This window comes from Rhinolophus hipposideros (genome assembly GCF_964194185.1).
Source record: "Rhinolophus hipposideros genome assembly, chromosome: 24".
NCBI lineage: Eukaryota > Metazoa > Chordata > Mammalia > Chiroptera > Rhinolophidae > Rhinolophus > Rhinolophus hipposideros.
In genome coordinates, this window is record NC_138070.1 from 19,835,766 (window position 1) to 19,853,446 (window position 17,681).

The 17,681-nt window shown below is 48.6% G+C and overlaps 1 protein-coding gene across 5 annotated transcripts in view; it reads left to right on the forward strand.

Annotated features, from left to right (window-relative positions):
• The window catches only part of LIMK2 (LIM domain kinase 2), a 57,125-nt gene that overhangs the window by 18,411 nt on the left and 21,033 nt on the right, over positions 1-17,681 (forward strand). For 2 of the 5 annotated variants that reach the window (XR_013992533.1, XM_081037751.1), the window contains exon 1: positions 14,113-14,555. The exons of the other annotated variants lie outside the window; for them this stretch is intronic. Coding sequence is in view for 1 of the 2 variants with exons in the window: in XM_081037751.1 (XP_080893877.1) it covers positions 14,503-14,555 (53 nt within the window). In the remaining variant the exon portion in view is untranslated. Of the gene's footprint in view, positions 1-14,112; positions 14,556-17,681 lie in introns of those variants that run through there. 5 annotated transcript variants of the gene reach the window in all.

A 17,681-nucleotide genomic window follows, 5' to 3' on the forward strand; every position in this document is an offset into this window, starting at 1 on the left:
CACCCTGCCTGCCACATACTGGGTGTCGAATAACATTGAAGTGTATTGGTTCATGAACTCTCAAGTGTCAATAGAAGTGCTGTTAAAACGTCTCCTGGATCTCTGGCTCTTGGCGTGGAAGTCAGTGGAGCAACCCCGCCATCTGCTGTTGATGTTGCTGCCTCATTTATTGACCCAAGCCTTTGATTCTGGTTTGCTCGTTTGTCTGGTTTATCTCTAAGGAAACAGCCAGCCAGTAGGTCACTAAGTCTAGCTGCTGGATAGGGGGTTGGGGCCTTCCTGACAGAGGAAAGGAAGGACAGACACCTGGGCCTTCCTCTGTCCCCACGAGGGACTGCAGCATGAACACAGAGTAGGATTCCTGGTATGTAGCAGCAGCAGCTTGTAGCGTGCAATGTGTCTTAATCCTGCTCTGTTCTTTGGAAGGAGAGAATTAAGACCCTATAGAAGCTCCACTGGTGCTGTTCAGCGCAGATGGAGAGGAGCGGGGGTGGGACCAGGGGTGCATGATATTATTTATTAAGCATTGTTGAGCGAGCTTCACTTAGATTATCTGATTCAGCCCTCACAATAACCCTGCAACCCCCTTTTAGAGTAAAACAGGAAGGCCCAGATAGGTGGAGTAACTTGCCCAGGGTCACACAGAGCTGACATTTGAACTCAGGTCTCCCCAGCTCTCAAGAAGGTCTTCTTTGCACTGGGACTCCCGGGAAAGAACAGTAGACGTGGAGTCAGAAGACCTGAATTTGAGCCGTAGCTGAGCCAGGCCAGCTATGTAACTGGGCAAGTTCCTTCGCCACTGTGAGCTTCAGTTTTTTATCTCTAAATTGTGATGACACTCACCCACTTTGTGGAGGAATTGTGAGGGCCAAGTCGGTAACAGAAAGGGAAGCACCCTGGAAACGTGAGAACGGTGACATGGGAGGGGTTTAGCAGCAACACGTGGCAGCTTCTTACACTAACTGCGCATGTGTAATTGTGAGCATCATCTGCTATATTACGGGCACCAAATTAAATGCCATTGTGGGTACAGACTTGATGTTCTGGCCTGGTCCCCTAACTGGCTCCCTCAGACAGCTACAAAACTGGTAATAATGTGGAACCTTCCTAATAGTGGACTCTAGTCTGGCTTCCATTGTGTCTCGTCCCTGAAACTACATACATTCTCTTACTAATGTTCCAAAGACAGCCTCATCAGTCGGTCCACAGGCTACTCTTCCGTCTTCATCTTATATGACCTCCAAACTGCACTAAAAGTAGCAGAGAAAACTGAGTCAGAGTTTAGAGTCAGCTGCTTGAATTTTCATCCCAACTTCTCTTACCAGCCACCTGACGTTGAGTTAGCCGCTTAATCTTTCTCTGCCACAGTTTCCTCATCTCTAAAAGGGGAAATAGTTCTCATCTGAAAAGGTTGTTGTGCAGATTAAATGTGATCATATATTCAAAGCCCTTAGCCAGTGCCTGGCCATAATTAGGATTTAACAGATGTTAGCATTTATTATTGGTGTCTTTGTCACTTTTGAAACGTTCTCTTCCCTTGGCTTTCATGACATTCCACATTCTGCTGCTTCCCCCCCTCACTTCTCGGTCATTTCAGTTTGCTTATCCTCCTCTATGTCACTCTGAGATGTTGACATTTCTTCAGGTTCTCTCTGGGTTTGCCCCCTAGGCAGTCTCCCCCACACCGGTGGCTTCTGTTGTCCTGATGACCCCAAATGAATATCTTCCACTGAGCTCTAGACCTAGCTATCCTGCTGTCAACTTCCCATGTCCATTTGAATGTCTTCCAGGCATCTCATACCCAGGTGGGCTTTCAGTCTTCCCCCCAAAACTGGCTTCTCTCCCATCGTAACCTGCCCCGTTGAATTGCAGCACCACCCACCCACTGCTGAGCCAGCACCTTGGAGTCCTTCTCGATGCCGCCTCTCTCTCTCATCCTCCAAGCCTCCAGTCTGTGTTATCTCCAGATTCTATTTTGAGTGTGTCCACCTCTTTCCATTTCTCCTTCTACCACCCTGTTCCAGACTACCATCATCTCACATGGATGACAACAACAGCCTTCTGTCCATCGTCACTCTGTACCCCCTAATCCATTCTCCGCAAGGCAGCAAGAGGGAGTGATCTTTAAACACAAAATCTGACCACATCACACTCTGTCATCTCTCTGTCCTTACACATTTCCACAACTTTCTAGCGTTCTTGGATAAAGACCAGAGCCCTTAAATTGGCCTGCAGGGTCCCCCGGGGGCTGGCTTCTCCCCACAGCCTCCTGTTCTCTCTACTTCAGCCTCACTGCTCTTCACAGGGCCCAGAATACACCCTTCTTCCTTCTGGTGTGGCCTTTGTTCCTGCTGTTCCCTCTGCCAGGAATGCCCCCTCGCCCTCTTTTGGCCTAATTAACTCCTGTTCATCCTTCACATCTTTACCTGGATGTCTCAGGGAAATAGTTATAGAACAGGTCATGGCCCTGTTTTATGCTTTCCTAGACCTTCCCTTTGAAACCTCTTTTTGTAATTTTAATTTCTTGTTTATTTATTTAATCCTCTCCTTAATGACATCCTGAGACCTCAAATATTCTGTAAGCATAACTTGGTCAGGGACAATGGGGCTTTTTGCCCCTCATTGAGTCACCACTGAACATATTGTTGGCATGGGAGGGATATTTGTTGGAATTGCCGCGGTGGCCAAGAGATATGATGTAAGCGAGGCCTTTCCCTGCCTTTCCCCTCCCCCACATCCTTCCCTTAGCAGCCACCATGGTACAGTTACTGTAAATGGCAGGGAGGAATCAGTTCCGGACATTGGGTTGTTTTGGAAAATTGCCTGCAAGTGTCGAGGTGAGAAGTTAAAGCTTTGTCTTCTGCCCCCAAATAAGCCAGAGAGGCTGACCCAGGAGTCCTGTGCAGCAGCAGAGCCGGCGCTGCACTTCTCTGTAGGTACAGTCCTTGAGGGAGGCAGTACAGGAAAGAATGACTTCAACTACTGTAGCCCAAATGAATTATGAATTGCCCTGAAAGCTGACAAATCTCAATTCTAATTGTAAGTTTGATTGATTGATTGAAATTTTAGAAATCTTCGAAGGATGGCATTAGCTAAAGCTGCTCATGGAGTGTAGAGGGGAAGAAATGGGATACTTACATAGTATCTTTCACTTACAGGTGATTTTTGGTGGGGAGGAGGTAGATAGGTTGGTGATTCCCCCACGAACTTTGAAATGGAAGTCTGTCCTCTGGGAGTTCAACTAGCTGGATCTACACGTTAGGAGAGCAGTCGTGTGGTGGTTAAGAGCACAGCCTCCAGAACCAGATTGCTCAGGTTCACATCCTGGCTCGGCTATTTATTAGCTGTACATCTTTGGCAAGTTACTCACCCTTTCTGTGCTTCATTTCCACGTCTATGAAATGGAGATACTGACCTACGGCCTACCTCCTAAATGTTATTGTGAGGGGTAAGTAAATGAGGGAAGTTATGAGTAGTACTGGGTGGGAACAGGCCTCCTTGCACAGAGTGAGCGCTCTTGAGTACTAGCCATTTGTTATTAACTACTAGGGAGCCCCATGTCTCCCAAGGCTGACTAATATGTGAATTTGCTGATACATGTTTAAAGAAGTAATGATATTTTTCAGTTACAAACTAGTTTTAAGAAACAGTGGAATAATGAACGGCCAGCAGTGAAACCGAAAGTGAAAAGTTAATGAGGCAAAACCAGTAGTGTGTCTCAATAAAGATACTGAATCTGGATTTGGTCACCAGTAGGGGTTTCTTTGTTGTAGGCGGGGCCGGTTTGGCCGGCTCCTGCCAGAATGAGATTTCTCTCCATGGCTTCTCGTTTCCCCTTCTTTTAGGTCCATGCTCACAGAGCAACCTTCTGATGCCTAGTTCAGCTTCCTAAGACTCTTAATAACAGGAAGGGTTGGGAGGTAGTACCTGGAAAGGGGGTGTGGGTGTTCTGATTTCAATTGTCAATTCTTAAATGGATATTGGGATTGATAAATGTTAGGTAGAACCATCCTAGAACGTCTGCACCTGTCTGGGTACTGTGAAGTTCTGTTTCTGGACCTAAAAGACCAAAAACGAGGCCTGGATTAGGATCGTTCACCAAGGTGACACAAGCCTCAGGATGGTCGGCCCATCAGTCTTTCTCTGACCATAGTCGCTTCCTCCTGGCTTCCTTCAGCATTGACCTACTGGTATGGAATTTTGTATTCACCTAAGTACTCCTTCCTTGTACAGAGGAAGAAATTGAAGCCCAGAGAGTTTTCATGGCTTACCTCAGATCACACAGCCGGTTTGTTATTAGCCAGGTGGCATTTTCAGCTCTTCTCTGCCATGGCCAGGGCTCTTCTGGCATTCCCCAGAGATTTGTTAAGGTATCCAGCCAGCCTTTTTCCCCAGTGCAGCCAGGAGGAGAACATCCGTGTAAACACAGCATTTGACACTGAATGTTGCACATTCGATTTTCTAATATTAGTATCACAGAGCAACCATGGATGATTATATACAAGGGGTTGTGATCTCATTCTGCCGCCCATACAGACAAACGTCATCTGTTAAAGTGACCAACTCATTAGAGACATAGCCTGAGGACGAAGCCATAGTCTGCTGATAGTGGATACATGTTGGCCAGCAGGTGTCACGTGGACATATGTGCAGCCAGCTGTAGACTTGAGAGAGATAAACTGGCAGCTAAGGACCAGTGCTCGCTTTGGTGTTTCAGGCTTTACATCCCATTCATTGGGAACCTCTGCTCGTTTAAATACCTCCAGTAACTGTTCACTGCCTATGGGCGACTCTTCCACCTGGCAGACCCGGCCCTTGGTGCTCTGCCCCTGCTCTCTTCACCATGTCAGCCTCCTCTCTGCTCACTCCTCACCTGTGCCCTGCGCTGCAGCTTGTGGGCCAGACTCTCAGGCCCCAGTGCATTCGCTTCTGGTGTTCCGTCAGGCTGAGATGCTAGTCTGCCTGGCTCTCAGCCTGTTAGATTCAGCCAATAGGTCCTGTCCTCTTGGAGGAGCCTCCCCAAATCAACTCTCACCCTTCCCCAGCAATAGAGGAGACTTTTTCTCTCTGCTATTCTCCTATTTTTGTTACAGCCCTGTCATTATTTGTTTACACCTCTAACGTCACTCTTAGAGTGTGACATTCTGTCAGTATCTAGTTCGTGGGGGATTGATATGGAGCCGTCCGTATCTAGTTCGTCTGTATCCCAGAGCTTAGCAGAGTGCCTAGAATGCGGTGGGTCCTCAGTGTTTGTTGGACGAATTATGTTTTTGTCATGTCACCACCTTTCTCTTTGGACACTTGGATCATGCCCTTCCAGTATGCATCACCACGATCTCTGCTCTGCAGTATTCTCCCAGGCAAGAGCTTTTCTTTTGAAGTCCGGGCAGGGAACAAGACCTCTGTCTGCAAATATTCCCAAATCTACAATCAGCAAAGACTAGGGCCTTCTGCACTGCCTCAAGGGGCTGCTGATTTGCCTTGTATTTTATCCCCAAGCATTAGAATCCCTCCTCCCCTGGGCAGTGTTGGAGGGGTGCTAATAAATTCTCTTTCTCCACGTTCCTCACCATTACCAGGAAAAACGTCCAAGTGCCTCAAGGCTGACTTGAATGAGGGTAGTTTTCTTCTGGCCATGCCTTCCTGAAGCTGCTCTGTAGTGGTCCTGCTCAGATTGGAGGGTGCGTGGCTGGGCTCCGTTCCCCTCAGTAGCACTGTTTCTGAAGTTGGCTAATGTCAGTCCTTGGGTTTTGTTTCTTTAAACTTGTTTCAGTACCTAAGGCAGCCTTTTCATGAGCTGACCCTATATTCTGGAGTCACCTTTTCCCACTGTACCCTGAGCACCACCACAGTGTCACTGCTGCTGGAGGGTTACCGATGAGTAAGAACAGCACCAGGAAGGTGAAAGTCCCCCACCAAACATTTACTCATTATGCTGTATCCAGAATAAGAAGATGAACAACCTGTCTTGAAATCATTTCCTCATTTGTATCAAGGGGATAAATAGTGATCTATCCTACCTGCCTCGCAGGGTTAGTGTGAGAGTAGAATGAAATCACGTCTAAGAGCCCATAGGAAGGAGGAAAGCAGTGGTTTCCATCATCGGTGTGCATCAGAAACACAGGGGTTTGTTTCAAATGCAGATTGGAGGGTCAGAAATAGTCATTTTTCAGCAAGTTGCCCAGGGGAATGCAATGCTGCCATTCTTTCAGCCACACTTTCAGAAATACCAAAGTAAATCAGACAGCAAATGTAAAATAGTTATTTTTTTTTATTCTCGTAATGTTTATTAAATCATCCTGAATTCAAGAGTTTCAAAACAATATAACTTTAAAGAAGGCACTTTTGAAAATAGACACAATTGCATACATAATGGCCCTCTCTCTCAACATTTTAGTGTGTATTTCCCAGGAAAAAGTATATTCTCTTTTGTAACTACTACTGTGTTTCCCCGAAAGTAAGACCTAGCCGGACCATCAGCTCTAATGCGTCCTTTGGAGCAAAAATTAATATAAGACCCAGTATTATATTTATTATATTATATTATATTATATTATATTATATTATATTATATTACGCCCCCTATATTATATTATAAGACCTGGTCTTATAGTAAAATAATACCGGGTCTTATATTAATTTTTGCTCCAAAGGATGCATTAGAGCTGATGGTCCAGCTAGGTCTTATTTTCGGAGAAACACGGTAGACAGTTATCCACTTCAAAACTTTAACATTGATATTTTATTCTATGAATCTTATTCTATGAATCATATTCTGATTTTTGTCCTTCATGGTACTTTTTTCTTTGAGGATGGGGTCCAGAATCACATTTCGCTGTCATGTTTCTTTGGTCTCCTTTGATCTAGAAAAATTCCTTCGTCTTTCATTGTTTTTCATAACATCGCCCACCATTTTTGAAGAATCCATTGTATTTTATAAAGTATTTCTTAATTTGGGTTTGTCTGATATTTCCTCATGATTTGATTCAGCTTATGCATTCCTGACTTTTCTCAGGATTCTTCATGCTTGTGGAGTGGCTATTATTCTAAAAGGATGTATGGAAGCCACCTGACCAAGGCAACAGATCAATTATGCTAGGCTAGTTAGTCGTCTTGTTTCAGGCCTTCAAAGCTCCTAACCTACTGGACTTCGGGTTCCTCCTTTGCCGTTATTTTTTAAGTACTTTTATGACTTCCTGATAGCTGACCTATTGATAAATCTGGAACTAAAACTCAGTTTTCCTCACTCCTTGCTCTGCAAGCCTTCTGGCTAACTCCATCTCATTTTTCAGTGCTTTCTGAGAAGCTCCCCTGTTATCTCACTTTGAGGCAACTTGAGTGTCTTGGACCTGGAATCCAAAGACTTGGGTTAAATCCCAGCTCTGCCAATTTTCAGATCTGTGACCTGTACAACAACCTTCACTGTGAACCTCAGTTCCTCATATGTACAAAAGAGATGATAACCCCAACCTCAAGCATTACGAGAATTAAATGGAAGCATATGTGAGTGAGCCCACTGGAGTGCTTGGCTCATGGAACAGGCAGTGTTTTCCAGAGTGGGAGCTAAGTGTCCATGACTGCTGGAAGGTGGTATCATGTTCACAAACATCAGGCAAAAGACACTCCTTGGCATCCATTTTAATCAAGTATCACGGAAATCTGGATAGAACCTTAGAGATTTAGTTGAATCCTTTGTTTTACAGCTTTGAAGCTAGGAAGGAAGGTTGGGAAGCCCAGGATGTACGAGGGTGCCCGGCAATGTGTTTAGATTTTCAGACTGGAAAAATTATGTCCCAATATGCTGAAAAAAACCTTACTGGGACAGTAATGGAACCGCTGTTAATAACTTTTGAGAAACCATGGGGAATGCAGGTAATATCCCAACTATGAGTATTTGTTCCACACCTACTATATACCAGGCACTGGAGATTGATTAGTGAAATAAAAATGGAGATGGCTAACTGGTCCAGTTTTCAAAAAAGGAGGTGAAAGAGATCCTAGAAAAAGGATCAAGTCATAATCCTTTTGACTTGACTCCTTCGCAAATTTCTGAAGGAATTTTATGAACTAGTTCTGAGGGAATGCTGTGGAATTTTGCAGATGACGGACTTGGTGGAGAGGGAGTACTTAGAAAAGGAGCTGGCCTCTAGGATTCGGCAGCAGTGAATTCGTCATGACTAATCAGATTTGACTTCGTGTTTTCACTGGGTTGCTCATCATGAGACCCTCTCTTGATTTCCACAAGGCATTTGATTAACTTTTTTCATAATATCCTGTAACAATGTGGGCAGAACATCTGGAAAACTCAGATGCAGGAGTTCAGCATACCCATCAGTTTGGGACCCAGTACTGGCGAAGCGGGATTCCTGAAAGCCTCGTAGGGCTCACGTTGAGGAAAGGGCATGAGATTTGAGCTCAGCAAACCTGGATTTAATCTCAGTCCTACACATCCCAGTAGTAACCTTGGATGAACTACCTAATATCTCTGGGCTTCCCTGACCCTTCCTGTGCTGTAGATACTCCTCAAGGGGTTGTTGCAGCGACTAAACTAGATGATGAGTATAAAAGCCCTTTATAAACTGAAAACGCTTTGTAAACGTTAGTTCTCATCACCATTCTAGTACTGTAGTTGCTCCAAAAGGGGCTCCTGAATCATGTGTTTATTTATATCAGCGGATGCCAGGTGTGGGCCTGGTGAGGGCCTCACGTAACTGATCTGGTGGTAGACAGGTATGGGCGTAGAGCCCTTCTTGTGTACGATGTGCTTGGGGACACGTAAACGGAACCCTTTCCAGAGGAGATTGATTGAGTGCTCTGTTGAAGTTGGGCCTGGAAAAAAAGGAAGAGGAGACAGCCACCAGCTGGAGACATAGGAGGCTACAGAAAGAGCTAAGAGAGCAGAATTAGGGGGCTGCTGGGGAGAGCCTTATGTGATGGGTCAGGAAGTGGAGTGGCGCAGGAGGTGGCCAAAGTGGTCACCCTCGTGGCGAAGCTGAAGAGACAGCCTCAGGGGTCGTGAGTGCAGTGTACCCAGGCAGGCTTTGCCTTTGGACAAGAGCACTAGGAAAAAAGTGAGAAGGAGGTGTTCACTCTCAATCATGGCACTTCATTTTGTTGTCCATTTATCATTTTTAAAAGTAGCACTTAAGTGTAAGAAAAATGTAAACAATATCAAAACAATAGAAAATGAGTGCTATTTCGTCCTGGCTTCTTGTCTCACTACTCTAAAGAGAAACGGAGAATACCCATGTCGAGGAATCTTCCAGATGGTCTCTGGATTATGTGCAGAGACTGTTTAAACGATGGAACTATACTGTACACTCTTTCTGACGCTGGGATTTTTCACGTGACCCCGTTACCCGGGAGAGTTTCTGTTTTAGTACCTAGGATTTACCTCCCTGTTTTTCACAGCTGCATAGTATTCTCTTGTTGGAATGTGTCATTGTACTTAGCCCACCCCTGTTGTTGGACCCGTGGATTGTTCCTAATCTTTTAGTATTAAACAGTGCAAGATACATGTCTTGGCACACTTGTAAGAATATTTCTCTAGGCAAAATTTCTAGCAGTGGAATTCCTGGGACTCTCCTTTTAGAAAGAAGACTACTGATGTAGGGTAGAAAGTGAGTTGGAAGAGAGGAGCAGAGGCAGGAAAAATGGTGAGTAATGGGGGTGGCAGTGCTCACCTTTCCAGGTTCAGAAGTTACAGCATCCCCAGGATTTGCCTTCCCTGGTTGGAGTCCTCCCAGCCAGTAGAGGGCCTCATATGATCACAGTTCCCTGGGCTTCAGATTATCTGAGGAGAGCCGCCTTGTGAGGAGAGGCTGAAGTGATTCATTCATTCGCTGCTCCTCCCCAGAGCTTTCGCTTGGGCCTGCTGGCCATGACGGCTGTTGTCTCCAGCCTGTCACAGCCGCCTTCAGGCCCTGTGTCTCAGCTGGTTCCAAGGAGTCAGTTTTCTCGGCTTCCAGCCAGTTTTCCAACTTGTGAAATGTGCAGGAGATTAGCACCTCTTCTACCATCTTATCCCGTCTGTGGCTGCCAGTCCAAGGGTCTCTGCGGTTGCCTGTGGCAGCTGTAACTGCTGAGTCTCCTGCCAGCTGCTCTGGGGACCTAGAAGAGAAGCTTTCTACCCAGGAACAGTATCCAATGGCAAGAGAGGGAAATATATCCTCCAGTGCGACCTTTCTCCTCCCAGTTCTGGGTGGTTGGGCCCTTCAAAGTTGGCCCCGAGGAACGACACACTTGGGGCTGAGTGGCCAGCAGTTGATCACATGTGATGTGGTTCCTCCCGAAGTCTGGATTTATGGGGGTCAGATGGATTCCACCTCGGAGGAGCTTCCGCTTCAGCTCGGGACACAGGGAGACGGCTGCCCCTCTTCCACAGGGAGGCAGTTCTCGGGGCATTGAGCAGTCCTCTCACTAGTTCCCCACACACCCGCCCACCCACCCACAGAGTCCTTTGTAAGGAGAGTGGGGGGAAAGGAGAACGCCTGCAGCCTCCTGCTCACATTCCTAGACATCGACTCACTGCACCCGCCGCCTCTGGAACAGCAGAGCTGTGTGAAATGTCAAGAGGAGTTATGCTCACGGGCTCCCTGGCCCCGGTCTCTTTGTGGCTTGCATTTTCTTCCATCCGCACTCTGTTCATCAGATGGAAATCAGAGGGTGCAATTGGAAGATAATTTGCTTGTTCCAGGCTTAATTTGGGGCCCCCTTCTTGCCTGATCGAATTACAGGAAACATAATAGATTTTTGGTGAGAAAGAGTTGGCTCTGTGGCTGGGAGAAAGAGAGCTCCCGGCTCTCCAGCTGGGCAGTCCTTTCAGGGTCCTGTGTTGTTCCCCCCCTTCCACCCTGCTCCTCTGTGGCTCTTGTGTGGTCCCCACGCCAGGATCCTGATCCCCTCAGGACAGGCTCAAGAAGTTTAAACTCAACTTGAGACCCAAGAAAAATAGGGAGCCCTCTGCAACCTCAGAGGGTTGAAAAATGTTGAAGCTGGAAGCTATTTAGAGACCTAATCAAGGCCCAGACAGAGGCAGCGCCTTGCTGAAGGCCACATAGCTAGCCCATAGTGGCGGTAACAATAGTCTTAATGATATTAGCAGCTAACGTTTATCAACCCTTAATGTGTTCCAGCCTGTGTGCCAAGGGCTTACGTGCAGTGCATTGTCGCATTCAAACCCAGACAGTCTGGCTCTGGGCCCAGGCGGGGCTCCAGCATAGCAGTGGTAGAGCTCAATATGCACAGCCTGGGTTCGAATCGTGACTTCACCTCTCCCTGAGACAGCTGGGTGACCGCAAGCAAGCGATTTAAACTCTCTGCGCCTCCGTTCCTTCCTCTAAAAGGTGGGACACCCCAGCACTACTGACTAGTGTGGGTTAAAAGTTCATTCATATGTGTTAAGTGTTGCGAGCAGAGCTTGGTGCAGGGTGAGCGCCTGTCCTAGGGCTTACTCCCCGCTGCTTCTGGGGCTGGAGTGTGGTGTCTGTGTGGCAGTCGATAGGTGTGGCTGAGTGCTGCACAAATGCCAAAAGCTGGTCTTTACTATTGGAGGCAGTAAACAGAGTGGGTGAGTGCACTGGCTCTAGAGCAGAGAGAGAAGACAAGTCTCATTTTTGTACATCTGTGATTTTTACATTTGTAAATAGTGGTGGGGGGGGAGCAAAAGAATATTTCATGGCGCATGAAAATTAAAATATACCTTTCAGTGTCCATAAATAAAGTTTTATTGGAACACAGCCATGTCCATTTGTTCACGTTTTAGATGTGGCCACTTTTGTGCTCCAGTGACAGAGTTGAGTAGCTGTGACAGAGTCTGTATTTGTATAGATCTGCAAAACCTGAAATATTTGTTCTCTGGCCCTTTACAGAAAAAGTGTCCTGACCCCTGCTCTAGAATCACACTTACTGGGTTCGAAACCCAGCTTCACCACTTGCCAGTTGTTTGTCTTCAGGCTAGTGACATAACCTCAGTTTCCTCATCTGTTAAATGGGGACAATTACATCTAACCCATATATTGGCAATTTAAGTATGCTAACAGATGAAGGCCTATGCAAGATTGAACTATTGTCAGTCACCTGGCCGCATGGCCTAATGGACAAGGCATCTGATTCTGGATCTGGAGATTGAGGGTTCAGATCCCTTCGTGGTCATTCCTGGGCTTGTTTTTCTACCTTCATTTTAAAATTTTCCCCTCTTGGTACTGTGTCCTACCCAGGCCTGGGACCCTCTAGCTGTGCCAACCACCTGCCTTCCCACCCCTCCAATGCAGTCCTGTGCCTACAACCATGGAGCTTGGGACACAGGGCCAAAATTGCACCCAAGGCGATCCCAAGGGCGCTGCTGGACCAACGCTGACCAGACTCGGGCAGACTGTGGGTCCTGAAGCCACTGGCCCCAAGTCTCGGGAACCCACTGGGGATTGGCTACATGAATTAGAGTTCAGGCGAAGAGAACTGTGACAGATGAGCGGTTGGACTAGGGGGTGGAGGGTGGGAGAGTGGCCCCAAGGGGTTCAGAGGACGGGCATTTTAAAATATAATAGATTATTGTGATGAAAAAGGTTTGGAAGTAGTGGTGATGGTTGTACGATATTGTGAATGTAACTGATGCTACTAAATCGTACATTTAAAAGTTTGATGCCATACGTTTGTGTGTGTGTGTGTGTGTGTGTGTGTGTGTGTGTGTTTACCATAATAAAGATGTTTTCAAAAAAATCAATGCAAGTAACTTAACACAGGGCCTGGAATGTATTAAGTGCTCAATAAATGGTAGCAAACACAATCTCTCTTATCACTTTCATTGTTATCCCTGTGCCCAGTCAGAGGAATAGAAAAGAGCTCCCTTGTAAGCCAGCCACCACCTTTGCCACAGACTTTCCTGTCACAGTGACAGGTGACTTTGGGGAGAGGAATGTATACCTGGTGGGAGAGAACTGGTGTCACTCTCTCAAGTCCAAAGGTGAGGGGTGCACCTGCCCCAGTCTCCTCTAGCAGCCTTGCTTTTCCCCTCAATAGTCCTGCAGATGGGGGACGGGACCTTTTTCAGTCGTGGGCTCTGCTGTGGGCATCCCTACAGCTGGTCTCCTCAGGCAGCACCCCCTCCAGATACGGAGGCCCATCATCCCACAGGCATCCAGGCCTTGTACTCCATCAGGCCCCGTTTTTTAGTTTGAGCAGCCTGGTTACCATGACCACAGTGGAAAAAGCACCACTGCCCACTGAGGCTGACATGGCATTCTGGGAGTGAACAAATGAATGACAGAGAGGGGACAGGTGACTTGGTCTCCAGTCCCTGTGCTCTCTCCTACTTGCAGAAGGGCTTTGAGGGAGATGTTTCCCTTTGAAAAGGCAGAATGAAGCTCGGCCTGAGAGTTCCGGCTCTGGAATCACATGGACCTAGATTTAAATCCCACCTCTGCCACTGACTAGTTTTTTGGCTTTAGGTAAGTTACCTTATCTCTCTGTACTTCACTTTCCCTGTTTCTAAAGTGAAGATAATTCCCATCTCAGGGAAATAGGAGCGTGCTTACACAGTACTTGCCACATGGAGAAGCGTGAGGTGTCAGTTAACACTCTGGGCCTTGTTCCCTCATCCACAGCACAGCTCTGCCCAGAAAAGGCGTGGCCGCCCCCATTGGCTAGCTTTTGGGGCTGTCCCCGGGCCAGGCAGAGGGAAGGGATGAATGGGAACCCCAGTGCCAGGACCAAGTTGATGCCTGCCTGGAGCAGAGAGCTCAGAGGGCAGCTCTCCGGACCTGGGTCTCTGGACCAGCCTCTCCTGCCAAAGAGCCCTCCCTCCCTTCTGGGGGCGTGGCTTGGCCTGGAGCTGGTGTCCTGGGCTTTTCTTCACCTCCCAGCAGAGTTACTGGCATTTGGGCAGCTTCTCAGGCTGGGGACCCTTGGGGGCAGATGTGCTCACTGTCTCTCCTCCCCTGCCCTGCCCTGAGCTCAGGGATGGACGCCCTGCCAGCCCTGACTATTGTCTGCGGGGCTGCCGACAGCCTCTCTCCAGCCCAGCTCCACCCCTTGCCTGCAAGGTCTGTTTCCTAATAGCTGCTCCAACCACACACCTCGGTTCCGCGAGGAGCCCCTCCTCTTCCTCCCTCCCTCCCTCATCAGGGGTGGGACTGAAGAAGAAGGCTAACTTGACAGCAGTGCTTCTTTCTTAGCTAGTCACCGGCCCCTGCCCAAGAATGCTTGTGTGTGTGTAGCCTCCGCAGAGGTGGTTCTCCCGGAGTCCCGAGGGGCCGCCTGAGCTTCCGAGAACCAGGGAGGAGCCGTTCCAGCCATGAGCCCCTTCGGGAATCTGCCGGGGGGCAAGTGGCCCAGAGTCCTCATGCCCCTCCGGCTGCTCCGGAGGGAGAGGTGAGCGCCGGAGAAGCCAGCCTGCAGCCAGAGGTGCCGGGAGCCCCGGGCCTGTCATGGTGGCCGTCTGCAGCCAGCCTGAGGCACTCCCAGACGGGTTTGCAGCTGAGCTTGTGTATCTGGTGTGTGAAGAAGATGGGGAGTTACTTGTCCATCCCGGCTTACTTCACCTCCCGAGACCCCTTTCGGTGAGTTGGGCTCTGAGTCCTCCTCCCCATCTCCTTCTGACCCCTGGTTCTGAGGGGAGGGCAGAGCCTCCCCTGAATCTACTTCTCAGATTTCATTAGTCTTCTGACCATCGGTTCTGTTAGGCAGAAGCCAGCAGAAGCTGTTCCCAAGCAGAACCAGCCTGGCAAAGGCGCGCCACCATGTTCTGGGAATGGTGAGGTGAGGGACCTGCCCAGAAGGAAGCTCCTGGGGAACTCTGGCTCTCCTTCCTTCCTTCCCAGACACACCTGGGACAGCCTCTGAAAGATGCTGCTCACCAGCCTGCTCTTGGTGTTACTGCTTCCGGGGGAAGAGCACAAATAGGGTGCTGTTCTTCCAGCTCTCAACATATCTTACCTGCAGGCTGTGCTGCCTCCCCGGGAATTTGTCTCAACAAGCAGGATGGACAGGTTTTGCCAAACTGCATGGAAGCTGACACGGTCTGGGTGTGGGCAGCCTGGTACACAGTAGGCATTCTTCAGGGCAAGCACATTTGCCTCTGGTGAGTGCAGGTGCTAGGGAGAGGCCTGTGCTGGTGCTTCCGAGACTGGGGCAGTTGGCCTTGGCGTGTTCCTGAGCTGTAGGGCCAGCCCCCAGGCATGCCAGGCCTGAGTACCTCTGGGGGCCTCTTTCTGTGGAGCCTCTCAGAGGGAGGTGTGGAAACTTTCTCACTACCTCAGACCTGCCTTTCTTTGCTCTCTGCCCCACCCTACCTCCAACAGAAACTCCCCAGGGGGTTACTGGCCCTCAGGGTCCCTCCTGAATGGAGTCATTCCTGGCTGGGGTGGGGCTTGTTTTCATTCTTTGGTAGCTGCCTGTTGTTCCAAGGGTTGCCTCCTCCTCACCAGTGGTCCTATCCCAGTTGATGTGTCCCTTCTGGCTTCCCCAACCCAGCCCCATGCCCAGACCTCGCTGCTGGTATACTAGGTCAGGTGGCCAGGACTTGGGCAGAAAAGCAGAATGCCATGTAGTTGTACGGAATTGCTGGACCCTGGCAGAGAGGTGGGAAGCCTCTGGATTTGGGGGACGGGGGAGGGAACTGGTCCTCAGTTCGGACTCCACTGGGCATCCTGCTAGGCATGTTATCCTTTGATCTCTCAGCAGCCTTAACACATTATGTATCCCCACTTTTCAGCTGAGGTAACCAGATTTAGCAGCGTTAACACATGAGGTCTCTTGGGCCAGCCTTTCTGTCTTCTTGAGTTTCATGCATCAGAATGCTGTACCTCCCCCCAGGGGCGCCCTAGGTTTGGATTTTCTCTCCCATCAGAGAAGGCAGGAAAAAGACCCCCAGAGTTTGTCTGGTTGGCAAACTGGAAGGGATGACAAAGATTCTTTTCTGAAGAGCCGATGGGAATTGATCTTGAGTTTAGGAGGCAGGTTTTACCACGTGGACTCGGGATGCCAAGTGTTTGAAATCTGAAGTAGCCACTAGTTTAAACCAGGACCTCATTAATCCCTTTTAATCCTAGAAAGGGAGATTGGCGGTAGGGTTGTTCCCTCAGGACTCAGTAATGCTGTGCCCCTTTTAATCTCTGGGAGCAGGACCAAACTTCTCTGGAGCGACAGCAGATAATGAACTCTTAACCTGGACCTTTGAGGGCCAGGCCACCAATGCCGCCCTGGTCTTCCTGTCCTTTGTCTTGTTCTGCCCTGCCCCTCTGGGGAACCTGTCAACCCCCACCCAGCTCTGTTTGCCCAGCTGGAGTCTGGGGTACTGACTCACTCACTCTAAACCCTCTCCCCTCCCCCAAATTGGAGGCCACATTCCTGAAGCCACTTCTGAAGAGATAGCCGGCACCCTGGGCCCTGTCCCACTAGAGGGACCACCCAGGCCCTCTGCTCTCCCTACCAGGTATCAGTCTAATCAATCACCACTGTCACTGCCTGGTCAGAAAGCTGCTTCCCCCATCAGCCCCCTTCTTTATTACAGGGTGCCTCCAAGGCTGCTGTCTGACCAGCCAGGTGCCCAACCCCTGCCGGGCCTCAGTTTCCTTCTCTGCAGAGCACAGGGGCTGAACTTCCTGGGGTCCTGAACACGACCCTTGCCAGATTCTGTGGAACAAATTAAATCCTTGACCCCAAGCCTCTGGGGGAGTACAAAGTCCACCGGGAGTTCTGAAGCTGTGGTTGTAAGAAAAGTGACGCAACCAGATTCCATGGGGACATGATCAGGCGTGACAGCAGCAAAGGAGGGAAGAGGGAGCAGGGAATGAAGAATGTAATTTCTGTGCCCTGTACACCCCTGCCTGACAGGCCGCACTCCACACAGTGCACTGTCTTCCTGTGCCAGTGCCACTCGTGTCCGGGGTGAGATGCAATTAAGGTGTGCTCCCAAGAAAACACCTCAAGTTGGAATTTACATGAGGAAAATTAAGGAGTGACTTTTATCTGACATCTTTAAAGAGTTTTTCTTTTTATAGAATTTCCCTTAATGTCCAACATTGATTTGATGGGTTTGGTTTACACATTGTCTCTTGAAGAAAACAAGTGCATCTTTGTAGTCTAAAGCAACCCATGTTTAAAGGGAAAAATGATTCTGAACCCTGCCCAGCTTAGCAGTAACTTTTGGCAGCTGCTTTAGGTCCTCGGGGATGCTTTTCCTCCTCATCTGAAAAATGAAGGGCTTGGATCAGGTAAATGGTTCCCAACTCCGCAACTCCTGTGGCTCCTCAGAGACACACAACCTCTTTTCCTTTTTTTCCCAGTAACGGAGGCTCTACCCTTAACTGCAGTACAAACGGCACAAGTTACTTAAAACTACATAAGTTTCCTGGTTGGAACTGAATCAGTGCACTCTGGTAGCACTTATTTCTTGTTGACCAGAGGCTCATTATGTGTTTGGTTAAATTTTAAAAACAAGATACCAACATATTCCATACTAATCAGAGCTTAATTGAAAGCCCGTTTCAATGTACAGGGTCTGCAGGAAGCAGGAGTAATAATGGGCTCTTTGGTGGTAGAAGACAGGGCTCTGATGACCAGAGTCTTTACACCCCTGTTTTATCTGTCCCTCTGGGCCCTGGGGGAACAGTTGGCATTTCATCCCCAGTCATGACACACCCAGGGTGAGCATGAGCCAGGCCTTTACCGGGACGTGGGAGGGT